The following is a 17,484-nucleotide window of genomic DNA, read 5'->3' on the forward strand; positions in this document are numbered from 1 at the left end:
TTAACGTCATTGGCATTTTGCCATTTTGATTTTTCCAAGATGCATATACACACATGTAAGCCATTCTTATGTATACTCACTAGCAATTAAGAAGGTACACTTTTTACGGAATTAGATTTAATAAGCTGTGCTTTGGTGTTTTGAGGTTTTTTTGTGGAGGTTTTGTTTTGGGAGTTTTTTTGGTTGGTTTAGTTTTGTTATAAAACCTGCACAAGATTATTCTACACAGAGTATCTGTAGATAATCACCCCTACCCACCTCAAGCCAAATGCCACATATCTCTATAAGTTTAAATCCAAGTTTTTATTATAAAATAAATAGGGTCTTTTTGGACAAACATGAAGGAAGTAAAGAGTTGCTGGTGACTATGTAAGTCAGACATGAAACGTGAGGAACTGTCTGTAACTACGATAAATCAAACAAACTTTCTCCCGCTACATAATTGTTCTGCGTGCAATTGTTGCCTTTTCAACATGTGTTTTATGACTGTGCACAGACACACAGTTCTCTAAGAACCAGAGACCTCAGTACAGTGGTATAAGCGTTCTTCTGTTTATTATGTGAAAGATTGATGGAAACCCACGTGCAAGACTGGTTGGCTGAAAGCAAAGCATGATTTGAATCTGAAATTCCTCATCTCTCATACTAATGTATTTCTCAAGAAAATTTCCTACTAGACCTGGTACATATTTATTTTCAAAAGAAAATAGTTTCTAGGACAATTCTGCCTTAAGGGACAGTGAATTTGGCTGAGGAAATCTCATTTAAAACTCTTTGTGCCAGCTTTGTTTTTAAGCATCTACAAAATCTTCCCAATTTAGAGTCTAAACTGGGACTGGATGAAAGGAATTCTGGTTCTTCCTACTCTCCCAGTGCCATAAACCACAAATAGTGGCTTCTAAAAGCCTCAGATTTTACTACGGTTATAAAAAGATTCAGAACTGCTACACTGCCAGATACAAGCATCAATGAGCTTCTTTATATAATAAACCCACAGGTACCAAAAATGGGAAGATTCAAGACAGATTAACAGTTCCATCTAAAAAAACCTAAACAGGCCAAGCTAGCTTACATATATTTGTGCATACAGGCACGTCTACGATAAAGTTCCCACTTCAAGCTCAGCTATTCTTGTATGCAATAACTGAATTCAAGCAAAACCTACATTTAAGCAAAGGCAGATGTTTCAGCCTTCTCTGTCCTGCTCGGTACCCCTCCCCCCACAGTAAAACCAGTCTATCCAAACTAGGAAGGCCACATTCTCCTCACATACTCACAAAAATCCCATCCCACTTAAGTTTCACAGAAACATATTCTTCACATTTTTGCATAAAAAATTTAATTCACTTAATAAAAATGGTTGCAATATGGTATGCTAACATAAATCTTAAAAAAGAAAGTTTCAAAGAAAACAGGTGTGAGAAGACAGGATTCTAGTTCAGCATCAGAATCTTTCTTTAGAAAGTTTGAGGTTTTTTTTATTCTGAAGCACGAATGGGTCAAAAACTGAACTAACTTTTCTATACCCACACCGTCTTCATTTCACCAGTTACTTTATATATGCAATGTTCTTCCTAGGAAGATACATATAAAGAACAGGCTACAGGCAGAAGACTGCCAAGTACATGAATATATACATGCACATCTGGTATAGCTCTAGCTCAAGAAACATACAAGGTAAGATGTGCAGCAGAACTCTTGAGTTTCTACAGTTTTCATTCACCATTTTTACTATGTTAATTATCAATCCATTTAGAATTCCTTATTTTCACATTACAAGAAAAACAAAATATTTAAATTTAGAACCATTACTAACATACCTGTGAACTATTTCTTTGCTCAGCTTGTCTTCCACCTCTAGAAAACGTCTGAGTTTTTTCAATCCAAGGTTTTTTTTGCGTTGCCTGGGAATTTACATTAGCCCAACCTATACCAGCTGAAAGAGAAATGCCATCTATGAAAAAATGAATTAGTATGACAGAACACATCATAACAACACACATGCCAGCAGAACCAGGAACACAATTTTGATACAAATATACTTCTCTGAGAAAATCCAGCTCTCCTCTGACAACGTTTACTTCTATAGCTATTTCTAGACATTAAGAGAATTGCCTTTATGGAAAAGTCAGATGACAGACATTCAGACTGCCAACAAGTGATCATTCAGGAAGCAGTCAGATAAAGGAAATCTCAGTTTCACACCCATATCCATTTTGGTTCAGTCACAAGTAATAGCCACTAACACTACCCCACACTACATAATCAAAATATTTATTCACATTACAGTACTTTAAAGCTTCTAAAAAAGTATCAGTACTTCTCAAACAGACGATGAGAACTCTCTTGCTCTACTACTACCCATGTAAGAACTGCAGTCCAACAGGTTAACGAAGCTTGAGGATCAAAAGAGAAACACAGCTTTGTCTGAATGCTTCCATTGGAGTCTTTTTTAATCCTTTAAAGAAAGGCAGCTCTTGATAAATCATTAGCAATAGCTACTTCTACTTGTTCATTCAACAAGTAATGGGCGTTTTGGTGGGGGTGGTAGGAATCACAGTAAAAATGTATCTTCAGAAGTATCTGATCAGTTAGAGTAGCATGCTGAAAGTAGATCAAGAGATGGATCCCAGCAAAAGGTAAAAGTAACAATATGAAAGTGACCCAGCCAAATTGTGAACAGCTCACCAGCTAAGACAGTGCTTACTTGTATTTATCGGTGGGTCTACAACCTGAAAAGGAAAGAAAAAGGATTTTTTTTTTAGTAATTTTTATTAGCCTTTAGGAACCATATATAGTTAAGTGACTCTGTTACATTTACATACATTCATTGCACAAGAATCTGTATTTCTTGAAGTCATGGCTGCAGCCTGGTTATTGCCATGCTTAGGACTACAATAGCCGCTGTCACTGTCAATGTCTGCTTCACTTGCACCTTGTTCACTAGAAGACTCTGCAGCAGGGTGAGAAGTTCTTCTGCGCCTGCCTTTTGATTTCCAAAGCATTGTAGAGGCGCTTTCAGAAAGTGATTTATTAGCTATATCTGAAGGAAAGTCTGCAAGGAAAAAAGATAAAAATAATTACTTGTGCAGGAATCATTAAGACATGAGAAAACCACACATCATAAAAACAAATGGAAAAAGCCAAAGTCTTTGCAGGTGACAAATTCCTTTTAATAAAATTTAAAATGGCATTGAATTTGAACAAGTTATGTCTAGGTCCAACTATTAATAAACTCCTCCAAGAAGAGTCTGTTTTTGACAGTGGCAAAATCTCTGCAGGAATACGATATTGTTGCAACATTATAATAGGACATTCTGAGCGGGTCTCTGCAGCCATCGGCAGCTTTTCTTCATTATCTTTCTTATCAGCAAAGATTTCTCTTAAAAGCCACATCTAAACCAGGTCCACCTTCTTTTAGGAAACATGGCAACTGACACATAGTTCATGTTAATTCATATGCCCAGAAGATGGGAAATAAGTTACCTGTTTGCTGTGATGCATCAACCAACAAAACAATCTTTGATCTGTTCTCAGGACCTGATGAACTAGTCTCCTTTTGAGTGGCGACATTTTTCACTGGAGGACGTTTATTTTTTATGTGCATCTGTAACTGCTGTTGCTGTTTTAAAATATTAGCCACACACAAAAGTCATACGATTTTACTTCATAGTTGTAATCAAACAAAGCAACTGAAAGTTCTAGTGCTCTCTACAGAAGCCACATGTTTAAAGACAAGAGATTAAGAGAAATATTCATTAAAATACTCGATTTATTAACCTCTTCGCAGTATTTTCTGCATGAACTGTTTGTTATGATGTCAAAGTATCAAAAGAGGATAGAGTAGGGGTATATTTGCTTTTTCTAAGGAACTAATTTTAAGCTCAAATCAAACTAGCAGAGAGGCAGTGGAAGGGAGTTTCCCATGTAACACTTGCAGGTTTTATAAACTCACCGAGTATCTCTGTAAGACAGAGTTTTGCTGCTCTCTCATTAACACCTTTTCTGCCCACCTTTCCACTGACATACCTGTTCTTGCTCAAATGAGATGCATGCTTCCTGCACAAAGATATTTTTCTATACAGTCCTACCTACCCTATTAAGAAGCAAACTTACTTTTTGTATGACAGGTCCCCTGTTACTGCTTCTGCTCCGCTGACTGGATAATGGAAAAACCTGGCCCGATGGGTTGGGACGCTCAGTGCATTCTGTAGTAACTGTATTTACGGCATTTGCTGTTTGGAAGGGTGCAGAATAGGGGGCAGGGAAAGGATGATAGAAACCCATGACCTGAGCACATGGTGCTGGCATCAGCTGATAATACGTATATTCTGTAGAAACAGGTGGTTGTGCAGATATTATAGGATAAGCAAGGTATGGTCCTGCAGGATTTGGGTTGGGTTGCTGCCATCTGATGTCATTGTTATATAACGGAAACTGTCTGTAAGAATCAAAGGGAAAGAAAACTTTTCAGTAAGTTTTGCCCCTCCCAAGGTAATTCAGGTTTCTAACACCCCCTCAAAAAAACCCCAACAACCACCAAACAAATAACTCATTAGTTTCATGAGCTCCTAGCTTTTAATAACTGAACTTAAATTTGTCTGGACTTTCTTAGAGATGCCAATTAAATTATTCACAAGCTCATATCACATTCAAGTGCAAAATAAGTATCTTTGTTGATCTTGTATTTGTATAAACTTACTGAATTTTAATATTAAACTTAGAAATAAAGCGCAAGATTTCCTTTGAAAGGTATTTTGGACCCACAACAATTTCATTGTTTTTTAAAAACACATACAACCCAAGTAGATACCTAAGCTTACACAATGTATGATAGCAGACACATGGAACAGTGACATTCATTAGCTAACTCAGGGCCAGGTACTTGAGTCCACTAAGTTGCCAACTCACCCTTGTTCAAAATTTCTATGAAAAAGCAGGCCTTAAGAAGCACATGTGAAAACAGGCATTTAAAAAACTTACACTGAAACCAAGCATGGAGACTTCCTCCTGTGTTTATTTATAAAATAACACACTACAAGGTGACCCCCTTGGAAACTATTAATCCAATTCTCTTCAAACCCACAAGAGACCAGGAAACCATCTACATGGAAAATGCAGATGCCTGAGTATTACAGAATGAGAACAGGAAAAGGAAAGATGCTGCAGGATAATTTTACAGACCTGTAGCAGGCAGTTGCTGAAGGATTATTTTTGTTCTTATCTATTTAAGTGAAGGAGCACTGAAGCACTGTACTAAGCAAAAACTCAGTACGTTTTTCAAAACCAAACAGCGATTATTATTTATGCCTTCAATACAAAATAATCAACACTGAAGCTGTGCATTCGGTGAACGATGCATTTGGGCTAGAATAAAGAGTTCCTGAAGTCCATGCATTACAACCAGTTACGTAAAGACAACTGGATACAGCTACACCCAATACAAGTGTCAGCTGCGTACTGTTCTGCCATGGCAAGATCCAAGGTGAACACCTGGAACCTTGCTTCAGCATCAGAGATTCAGACACAGACCTCTTGACTGCTCTGGAAGATGCAAGAGCACAGCAGGTGACTTTGAGGGATTTGTACCAGATCTCTGTAGCCAGTGAAAGAAAAGCAGCAAAGAATATGAATAGAGAAAAGTAGAGGAAAAGAAGGAAGGAAATAAAAAACGACTGGGGACAGAAAAACTTCATCCTTACCCATGAAGGTTGTAAGAACAAATATGGTGAACAAAATGAATATACAACCAACAGTCACTGACTACCAAAAGTTTAAACCCATTTTAAAATAGATCATCTTCTATGAAGACCGCAACCAATTATTACCTATTGGATTGGTTTTCCTGTACAAATGGATAGCAAGTGATCAGGTAGCTAGGGATAGAAGCTGGTTCCATGCCATTAATTCCTCCACTGTCGTTAGGAAGCGCCATTGGGATCATTAAAGTTTCTGGACCCTTCTTCTGAGGAATAAATGGTTCTACTTCAGCTGACAACTTGACATTCTTAAGAAAAAGAAAAGGAAAAATGTCTTCATTAAATATGATCATAAATTGTTTGGGAAAACTTAGATTCATAAAGTTGTATGGTAATTACCACAAATAGCAGGCAAACTGATGACAAATGTACAAGACTTCTACAGTAAACCAAAAGAGGCAGAAAACAGTTGGCAAGTGCTTATTATTACATCCTTCCAATCAATACAGGGTGTAATAAAGATCATCAGCATTTAGCACTTGTATTAACCTTTACATTTTCAAAGTGCAATACAAGCACTAATTAATTTTAAAGGGACTGAAGTTCAGATCTTGCAGAGGATATACTAGTCTGAACACAGAAAGAAATCAAATTAGCACTGTAGGTGGAGCACAGTTGTGTAGGCTTTCAGAAGAGAAACCAACATATGGAAAATGCAGAAATGCCTGGCCTGCTCTACAAAATTGACCATGTTCCTAGGCAATTAAAAAAGATCTTCCAGCTATAAAACTATAGGTTTACTACTGAAATAGATGGTATATCAGAGAACCCCACACACATTCCATTTGCACAACTTTAAAATATGTTAAAGTTTTAAGACTATGGTTAAATTTTGCCATGAAGGTGGCATTAAAGACTGCTTAGAAATAACTTTTAAACTGTGCTTTCAGAGAAAAGTATCGCCTCCAATCCTGAAGGTATCCTCAACACCTTATAAGGTGTTTTTACCCATACTTTTGGTCTTTTATGGAATAACTGGATCTTAAAACAATGGAAAATGCTTTATTCAATAAGACAACTGCACATCCGAAGTACCCTTAAATTCTATACTCCACTAGAAGTTACATTCAGCCAAAAAGCGTCTTTTTTTGTACAAAGATTTCAGCTTAATTATACTTGTCTCACACTAGTATCTCACAGAATACCAGTTTCTAAGAAGATTCTCTCTAATGCAGGCAAGGACTCTAGAAACTTTTCCTTCCATTGTCTGAGAAAGAATTCCAAGGGCAACACACGTGAGTACATGCTCTTATTTTACAAATAGAAGAGCATAAAGGTTTGATGTGCTGAGGACAGGCTTACATCCTTGCCACTACCTGCAAAACGACCACATGAGCAGGAACATTTAAACAATGGGAGCTCTGAAAATATGATGGCAAGTAGTCCTGCATCTACCACACACTTCTTAGCCCACGTCCTCACTCTGCGTCAAACCCACACTCCATCCAGAGACAGCCTTACTGTCCAATACCTGAATCTATATTTTTAGAAGTCCCCAGCATTCTTTTTTTTAATTAAGATCCCATATTTGTTTAGCAGCATGGGGGCAGAGGAGGTGGGAGGGGCCAGTCCAAAGATGTTTTGAAAGATACTGTTGTCCCAGTGGGTAAGAAATGCTTTTACATTAAGGTACCTACTCGGGAAATATCAGACTGAACTAGAAAAAGGAGGTCAAGCCCCACTCATGCAGAGCATTGGATCTTTGTTTAGTTAGTCCAACACACTTACATACAGAAAATCTAATTACTGAGCAAAAGGTAGAATCATCATCAAGGAAATTACCAAGACCATGAGTTACACTGTAATTCACCAAACAAGTTGAAAACCAGCTAGTATTTAAGCACTTTGCCATCAGGTACTTTTGGAAGGAGGACAGGAAAAAAAACACATGGTTGAGACTGTAAAAGCTCCCTAACTTTCATTTAACTATAATAGTCACTATTACATCATCATAACTACCAGTAACTGACGCATTATATTTTTATAATATAGAAGTATTTTCAGTACATATTATTGATGATTGTAATACTAGAATTCCCTGCCAATTTCAAAAATTAAACCAAAAGTTTTGTTCAACCCATTCTTTACAACTCCAAATACAACACTCAAACTAAGTTATTGCGAAGACAGTCATTCTGTAACAGGCATTTGGATGACTTGTACAAGTGGAATTAAACTTCTTCTACAAAAAGTGTTAGTAAAAAGTATCTGCTGCTTTTTTTTTTACCCATTATCAGATTTGCTAATTCATACTTTGAGATTTTATGCAGTATTAGCTGCAGCATTAGCTCAATTTTCACCATTAGCCATTTCCTGTAAACATCAGTTCTCCAACTAATTTCTACTTAAACATGACTCACTTTTCCCAAATACCATGCACATCACTGAAAAACTTTATAAACACAGAAGGAAGCTTTCTAAGTGAAACACTGTTTAGGATAGCAGATCCTTATTTGCAGGATGTCTGCAAGTATTAACTTTGAGATCAAAGTTACATCCGTAACAACTTTGATGGTAGAACATTCTGCAAGCCACAGTGACCAAAGCCAAAGCTTGTTTATAATTGAACAGAACATTAAAAAAAGTTACACAAAATGGGCGAAAAAAGGCAAAAATTGTGGAGTATAGAGTCCACAATTATTTTTACCCATTTCTTGAGAAGCTTCTCTGTCCTTGGACTTGTCAAAGTGTGCTGGGAAAGAGGAAATATCCCTTCCAACAAAATGAGTCCATGCTTTTATATGCTTTTTTAGTAAGAACATTAGTCATTTACAGGTAACACTAGTGTAAGGGACATGAGGTTTTAGCAGCAATCAAGAAAGGAAAACAAAAACATTAAAAAAATTAAAAGATAAAAGTGGAAGGGGGGGAAGTACGTCTCGGCAAATTACAAGATTCCTTAATAACCACTTTTTTTGACAAGAATACAGTGTATATTCTGAAAATGCTTATGGCTATAAGCACCAATATAGAAGCATCGCTGCCTGCTGTGCAGCAAGGTTTACATTACAGTAAAACAACTACCTCTATATTAATTGTGTTTCTTGATTATTAGGTATAGGCAAACGTTCCTTCCGTCTACATTGACTCTTTCAACTCCTGAAGTCACCTTCAGAGGAAAAGCTGTGGTGCAGCTGCAGCAGCACCGACCTTGTCCAACGCAAATCAAACACCCTGTTCTACCCAGAGCTTCCTCCCTGACCTCTGGCACATCCCTCAGCCGCCGGGTGACTCACCTACCCCGCTGCAAAACTCCAAGGCATTTTCCCCAACACCAGCACCATGAGGATAAACACTTTGCATTTAAAAAAAAATAAAAAAATATTGTCAAGTGCTTACATACAGCGAACTCATAATGAGTAACAGAAATACCAACACTGATACCCCTCCCTGGAAACTAAGAGGGGGGGGTTTCATGCTATTTCAAGAGTGCCAGGCAAAAATATTTGCTTAAGAATAGATTCAGTTGTGGGCTGGCCTACAAAACTAGATGGCATAAAAGTTCAAGGAACACACTAAGGCTGTCTCATCCACAGAATATTCAACGGTAAAACTAGCACAAGTGCTTTACAAACACCGTATTCTTAACGAAGCACTGAAAACTTTCCAACTATCATTCATCTCCCAACAACATGTCAAGTGAACTTTAGCCAAGGTACTAATTATAAACCACTCTAGTACCAGCACAGAAAACAGTCAAAACGTTTGTGATTCAGGCTGGGACAAGATTTCCCATTTCAAAGGGCTTTCCCTATGTTACTTTGGGAGATCCCTGTGTAAATAAAAATCATTTCTTAATGGCAAGTTACTTGCAGAATGGTGTCATTAGAATGATTTGTGATATTGTATCATATCATCATTACAAGTAGAGAACAGCTTCCCATGAAATATCAAAAAAAAGAGATAAAACCAATCAAAGCAGGAGCTGAATGACTGCCATCAGCAAGGGTGCCACAGCAAAGCATCTCAAGTCAATTTCTGAAGATAATCCCTACCTTCCTTCTCCATCCAAGTATTTTGATAAAAATTTGATTTAAATCTTTCCAGTAAAAATCTTCTAGATTTTGGGGCTTTTAAAAACATTTATTACAAAAACCCACCACCACAGCTTATTTGACAAGTTTAGAGAAGTTCCATTTGAATTATTCTGCTTGATTTCACCAGGTTCAAACAACTCCGAGATGCCCAAACTAGGACAACTTTAATGTCTCCTTTCCTGTTGCCCAGTCTCTTATACAGATTATGATTAACTATTGCTAAAGTAGAACAACTGGCTGATATATTTAATTACCATTTTCTGTACAGCTCATAACTTATTTAGCTTACCTATAGCGGTAAAAGCAATACAGCATATCCTGTAATCATAAACACATACAGGTGTAATTTGAAAGTTAATTTCTTTTTTCACCTCCAGAACTTTAATAGTATCTGTTACTTAAAGGAATGAAAACTGCATTTTAGAAACCTTTCTTGTGCAGTTTAATGTGTACCTACAGGTAGGTTTCATTCGCGAAGGTTTTGTTGTGGGGTTTTTAAACAATTTCAAGAAACTTGTTTCAGAAAAAATAATAATTTAGGGAAAATCTCTGGGTTTTAATTTCGCATTTTGTTCTGTAGGCGCTATATATATACATATCCACATCTATCTCTATCTGCCAACTCAGCAGAACAGCAACTGAAAATGTAAACACCTTAATTCACATTTCAAAATCATTCTGCAAGCATAATACAAGCAATCCTCAGCACAACTGATACATCTCATTAGATAACAAGGCCCTATTTCCACCTCAGGGTGGAAAACAGACAGACAGCTCAAGTGTATGACCAACAAAAAGATATTGCTTCCTTATAGTATTTTACCAGTCTGTCTAAAATACTTCAAAGTTCCTTTCTGCATAGGATGTGTCTTCAGATGGGGACAGTAAACATCATTAAACTTAAACAAAAAGGAGAAACTAGTGTACTAAGTCAGGTCAGACTGCTAACCAAACCAAAACATAAACAGAATTAACTCTCTAATGTGATTATCCAGTTGCAGTACATTTCACAGATGGCTAGTGGTTTCACTTGACATGCAAGTGAAACAAAACAATGTTAAATAATTTGCCCAAAGTTATCTAAGCATATTTTTTAGGACTCTGGTTTTCTCCACTAGGAAGGAAGGCTGGTGGAGACAGACAGCAAAGTAACTCCTGGCATTTTAGGTCTCCTGGCTCCCAATATGTTGTCAAAACAACAAAAATAATATTCCCTTGATATTGTAAGGTAAGCATTAGTGTAAGAAGAGAAAGCAAAAAAAAAAACCACACTAATTCAGTATTAAGGTGCTGCTGCTAATTTCTCATTACACTGGACAAGCAAAAAGTATCTTCAACTGACACTTCCTATTCCTTTTAACAGGTTAACTCTGTGTCTTAAGCCAGATACAGAAATAATAATGCCAAATAGTTTGTTGTTATTGTTGTTTGGTTTTTTTCCCCCCAAATACCATGCTGACATGCTTAGGAAAGACTCAGGGGAAAATGCAACCAGTGACAATTGAAGTAAACTCCAGAATAAGAGATAAGAACCTTTTTTTAATAGTATTTTGTTTCAGAAGCAAATACTAAGCACATAAAACAAAGTGCATGCAGATATTACGAATGCAATTTCTCCAAGATTTCATCCACAAAGTACAAATGGAGTGACAAGTGCAAGTGAACAGAACTAACATGACTGATCATGCCATTGGTTTATAATCACAAATAAGCAAAAATAATTAGACAAGAAAAATTTGTCAAACACTAAAGGATTTGGGGGAAGGTTTCTACCCTTTTCCTAATCCTTACAACAGAGGACTTGGGATACTAATTTACACTGTAATCGCTGTCACAGTACTGAGGTTTATTCTAGCCTGCATCCACTAAAAAAAAATCAACTGTTTGCCACTGCCATTGACATCAGTAAATGCAGGGTCAGATCCTAATAGTTAAAGTCGTATGTGTTTTTGATCAGGCAATAAAGAGGCAAGTATTGCAAATAACATAAGACCAAATATAAAATTATTTTTGAGTATAGCTTTTTCATGTTAGCTCAACCTTTCAGATCACAGGGCTAAAAAAGATTTATTGAAATTGACCTTTGATAACCAAAATTGATTTTAAGTATAAATTTCAAGTCATGCTGAAACATCAGATTTTCAATCAGTTGCTTATTAATGGAAGCACACCCCTTCAGAAGAAACCCAAGATTTATACAGAAGTCTCTTTTGTAGATATCCCGAGTTTCAATTTACAAAACGTTTTGCAGTAGCTCATTACATATTTCAGTCCAACAATTACAACTCTTTCAAGACAGCATATATACTGAAGCGATCCTTTGTTTCCTATATAAAAGCTACTGTAGTCATCAACAGCTGCAAAGACAGAAGATGACACAAGCAGGAACAGACTGGTAAACTTTGTCCTATAGTTATAGCACTGTATGTTTAATCTTACAGAAGTTTTTGATCATTGTAGCTTAATGTCATTCAGCATTTTCCATTAAATAGGATCTCTGTCATGCTCTCTTAGAAGAGCTTGGATAGCAATCTTACCATTTACAGGGTGAGAAAATAGACACAGATGCCACATTTCAGAAGACTATAATAAAATCAGCTGTTTTACTGTCTCGAAGTCTGGAAACAAGTCTCATCACAAATGTTAAGACAAAAACATAGCTCAATTTTTATTTTTAAACAAAACAATTCTGCTTCTGAATTTTGGATTTCAGAATTTAAAACTCATTTTAGTAGTAAGACAGGTCACTTTCCATCTATTTTAAGAGAAACTTTACAAATATGGAAGTCATTGTTTCTATAATTAGTTGCTTCTAAGTGGCAGATACTTCAGGAATGGTAAATATGCAGTCCAACTGGAAGCACCAGCAGCAGGCCATTGAACAAAGCACAAAATTTAATCCTCCCTATTTAGATTAAACACAGTAATTTCAATGCAACACTATGAAGTCAATCTTTCCCTTTTCCCTCAGCTCATAATAAGGGAGCCATGCATATTTCTCTTCCCTTTCACAGAAGAAAGTACCATGTTCAACACATAACAAAGCTAAGTATTAAATTTTTTTACTTATATGTAGAAAATGAGCAAGTGGCACAACATGAGAAGTTGGTATGTTTAAACTCAAACCCAGAGTATGCTAGAAAAAAGGGAGGCAAACAAAATGTAATATTTACAGTTACAAAGCTTGCCCAAAGATAAAAAAAGCTACCAACAGGACCCTCTTCACTTATCTGGTTTACAGCATTGAACAGTACATACAAACTTCTAAACTCACACGATCAACGTGTAGTAGTAATACTTGAATGTCTTGTAACGTATGTACTAAGTATTAATACAAACCATTCATGTAAACCAGCTTCCTCATCTCCACAAACTAGTCAATGACAAAAATTTGTGGCCAAAAAGTTAAGATCTTCATATATATCATATCAGTAACATTTAAATTAACTGGAGAATATATTCTATAACATGGTAATACAAAACTCTCACAAAACAAATTCTTCCACATTTTCCAGGTTGAAGATAAAGTAACATGCAAGACATGCAGCACAGGAAAATGGACCTTTTCCAGTTTGCCTCAGTTGAAAATTCTGCCACAGGTAAGAAACACTGAAGAAAATTAGATAGGATAAAGAGCACAAAAGCACTGATCTAGACCTACTTCTATGGCAAGCACATTATCAAGCCAACTGTTGAATGGTCAGGAATTGTAGAGGGGAGCAGAACAGGCTGTCTTTAAGCAATACTAATACAAAACACAGGTCACTGATTTTGCAACTTCACCTGATTTCTCAACTGCACTAATGGAACCAAATGTCTTAATCATTGGGCAAGACAAATGTACACCACTGAGAAAAATCAAAGCACAGCAGCACCTTTGAGAGGTGTAGTTGTTTCTCTTTAGCTTTCTACCACAATCAGCTTCAATAGAAAGAGTGCCAGAGGTCACGTGCTGAGTTTTCTCTCATAGGAAAATAACCCACACTTAACTGCCAAAAGCTTTTAACAGGAACAGTTTCGGCACTGGTGTAGACAGAAGTAAACTTCCACACCCACTACAAAAGTCACAATGCGTCCTATCATAAAAATAACTGTAAACAGTTTTATTATGTTTTCTTCTATGTCAGCTTCCAAAAATATCACTAAGCATATTATAACTATTATACCGAAGTCATACCATAATTACTGTAACAGAAACGTGTAGGGCATTCTACAAGTGACATCTTTTCACCATTTTTGTTGTTAAGGCGTCCAAATATTCACGGTGCATGACATCTTATAATAATTTACTATGCCAACACAACAAAACTCTTTCCAATAAATTCCCCATCAACAGTATTTATAAACTCCCTTTACTCCTGAAATGCTATACTTCACCACAGTACAATATTCCTGCTCCCTCATATTCTAATTCCACAGTAGTTATTCCTACCAGCACATACAGTTACCATATTCTGGCTGAGAGAGTATTCCGGGGGAAAGGGGAGAAGAGGACAACTACTGTTATGAATGCTTTAATATTCATTTATCAGATGCCATGCCAATACAGGTGCAGAAAAGAGCCCAAATCAAAGACTTAAAACCACACAGAACTGATGCCACCTTACCAAACACCTACACTGGTAGATTACATTCAATTCTTAAAGCACAAAAGGTTGAAACCCAAATCATTTAGGGATCTCCTAATCAAGATGCTACCATATAATGAGAAGACAAAAGCAACAAGATAGTTGAATCTTTTTAGAAACTCATCAGGTATTAATTGTCTGCCTAGAAGCCTTACTAGTGACTAAGGAACCGACAGGACCAGATACACTACAAACAGAATAAACAAGAAGATGGTTCCTGCTTCAAAGAGCTCAACTGCACCTCCAAGTTGAAATACTGCACTTAGGATAACAACACAGACTGAGTTAACACTTTACACTGTCAATAACACAATGATCCTCAGTTTTCATGAGCTATTTCCAACAAATAAAAAGAGAATGGTTTGATAAGGGCATGTGTGTGAACCTCCGGTAACAAAGAGCTCAAACAACAAGGAATAAATATTTCACAAGTGTACTGCAGTACTAATTACAGATGAAGCCGAGGGGGGGGGGGGGGTGGGGGGGTGGATGGGGAAGGGGGACACACAGGGACAGGACCAAGCACACCAAAACCTAAGATTTTAAAGCAAAAAACACAACAGATTTGACTAATTAAATTCTACGGAATAAGGTCAGGTTTTCTACATGAAAACAAATATGAAAGCAGGTTTCAAAAAAGTGAATTTAAAATCATTATCACACCAGAAAGGCTAGTAAGACAGACACAGTGGGAGCCGTAGTGTAACAAGGTACGCTGTTCACTAACTTCCTTAGACATATGGACAAAATGAAAAGCAACAGATCTTTACAGGTGCATTGTTTACTCAGTAGCTACTGTGCTACAGGAACTTGTGTTATTTTATTGATTAACCCCACTGTTAGAACCCCTGGAGACACCACTAGAACTACCAAAATTAAGAACTACCGGAAAAGCAGTAATCCACAAATTTTCACCAGATTCCACTGAAACAGAGGCTTAAAAGTACGATCAAGTTGTTATGGTTGGTAACTTCAGATGTATCTTTTAGAGCTACCTCCTGATGATGAAACATTTCACTGTATATACGTAACAAATCATATGAACCCTTAAGTCCCAGCTTAAGCTACTTCATACCTATGGTTCAAAGGGTCTTAGGAATAATGCCAACTGATCACCTTGACAAAGCCATGCTAAACGTTGAAGAAAAAACCAGCAACTTGTAGCATTAGGAAGCTTAAGCCCAACCTTTGCTCACCGGGCGACCCAGCTGAGACCATGGGTTGCCTCCCAACACCGAAACCTTCAGCCTGATACTGGTATTTCAGTAGTTCAGCAAGAGCGACACATCTCATGTCGCAAAGCTCTCACGAAGCCTGTAACAGCCTGGAGACCAGGCAGGTTTAAATTAAGTACCACGAACCGCAATCACCCCCTAAGCTGCACACAAAGCCTGGAGGCGCAGGAGGGAGCAGGCCAGCCCGGCGCCTGACGCCCCTCAGCCGACACCCGGGAGCTGCTCACGGCCCCCAGCGGCTCCGAGAGCGGGCCCAGGCCCCGCCCGGCCTCCCGCCCAGCAGCGGGGACGGCGGCCGCGCTCCCCGCCCGGCAAGCGCCCGCCGGGCTCCCACTTCCAGCCCCGAAAGCGCCCTGCCCGGAGCCCGCCAGGGCCCTCCCGCAGCGGGGAGGCACGGCAGCCCTCCCCCCCTCACGGCCAGCCCCGTCCCCCCAGCCCCGGGCGGCCTCGGCAGGCCGCGGGCCGCGCCCTGCCCCTCCTCGGCCGCCGCCTGACGGGACGGGCCTGACGGCCGCGGGTCTGACGGAGCCCCCCGCCGCCCCCCGCCCGCCGCTCGCCCCCCTCCCTCACCACGGCGCCGCGGCGGCGCTACCCCCTCCCGCCGCAGCTGTTTACGGTCTCCTCTGCGCCGAGCCCGCCCCTCGCACCTTGTCGGCTTTGTCCATGGCTCCAGCTGGGCTGGGCGGCGGCTCTAATAAGGACGGCGGAGGGTCCCAGCCGCCTCCCCCATAGCGCTCGCTTCCCCCGCCGGGTTCCTGCACACACCCTGAGCGGCGCCGGCCCCGTTCGCAGCTATCACGGAAACCGAGCCCGGCTACGCCACGGCCGGGGGCGGGGAGAGGAGGGGGGGCGGTGGCGGGGCGAGGGCGGCGGGGCGGGACCATCTGAGACGGAAGCCGGGCGGGCCCAAGCAGCGCCCAGCAGCGCACGCCCCACCCCCCCGCCGCGGCCGTCCGCACACCCGCCGACAGGCCGGGCCGTGACTTCACCGTGGAAGGAACACCCAGAGCTAACGGGGGCGCGAGGCCGCGCTGCTGCCGTCGCCCGCGGCGCCTGAGGGCGGCAGGTGCACTGCGGGGCCCGCTCTCCTCAGAGGCGGCGCCGGGGGAGGCTGCGGCCGCCCGTGTCCTTGAAATTATCTGGAGCATCGAAGAGAGGGAAAAAAAAACTAGTCGCGATTTATTTAAAGGCTGAAATCTAAAAACGTCGCACAAGCGCCTTGAGCACGGGGCCGGGCCGCGGCAACCGGAGCCCCGCGGGCCCCCGCCAGCAGGCCGCTGCGGCCGCCGGGGGGGGGGGGGGGGGGGCGGCGCTCTCGGAGGTCTGCGCCACGGCCCGCGGCGCAATTTTTTTTTTTTTTTTTTTTAAATTTAAAGGCAATAAATGGCCTTTATTTTGCTGCCCTGGTTTTAATGTGTGCTTAATTACCCTAATGCCATGAAGTCCATGAGCCAAGACTCACACCCGAGCCCGGGGAAGGTGTACGAGCCAGTGCCACAGGACAGCGTATGCGCCCATACATGTGTTCCATATGTACCATTCCTATATTCATTAGGCTAATATGTCTGCTGCATGGACTTAATGGAAATCAAGCATGATTTATTTACAACTTGACTGATGTTTTATCAATGTTCCTAAATCATGGCAAGGGGAAAAAAAACTACCGAAGTAGAACCTGACTCAGTAGTTTTGCAAGAGATGTATGTAAATGATGTTCTGGAGCAGAATCCTGAGCACTCCAAGTAAAAAAGATTTATAAAATGTATTAATACAAGAAACGGGTTTCTGCTTGATAGAGGTTCTTGTGAGGAATAAATGGCCGAGT

The 17,484-nt window shown here is 39.7% G+C and overlaps 1 protein-coding gene across 1 annotated transcript in view; it reads right to left on the minus strand.

Annotated features, from left to right (window-relative positions):
• SECISBP2L (SECIS binding protein 2 like) overlaps window positions 1–16,945 on the minus strand; it is a 31,270-nt gene extending 14,325 nt beyond the window's left edge. The window contains exons 1-7 of the mRNA XM_080394655.1: window positions 16,307–16,945; window positions 5,829–6,007; window positions 4,117–4,441; window positions 3,487–3,622; window positions 2,826–3,055; window positions 2,708–2,732; window positions 1,821–1,936 (exon numbers count right to left, since the gene is read on the minus strand). Coding sequence (XP_080250781.1) covers window positions 1,821–1,936; window positions 2,708–2,732; window positions 2,826–3,055; window positions 3,487–3,622; window positions 4,117–4,441; window positions 5,829–6,007; window positions 16,307–16,807 — 1,512 coding nt within the window. The 5' untranslated portion in view covers window positions 16,808–16,945. The remainder of the gene's footprint in view (window positions 1–1,820; window positions 1,937–2,707; window positions 2,733–2,825; window positions 3,056–3,486; window positions 3,623–4,116; window positions 4,442–5,828; window positions 6,008–16,306) is intronic.
• Between the last annotated feature and the right edge of the window lie 539 nt (window positions 16,946–17,484).

The sequence above is a fragment of the Falco punctatus genome (assembly GCF_963210335.1).
Source record: "Falco punctatus genome assembly, chromosome: 7".
In the NCBI taxonomy this organism is placed as follows: Eukaryota; Metazoa; Chordata; class Aves; order Falconiformes; family Falconidae; genus Falco; species Falco punctatus.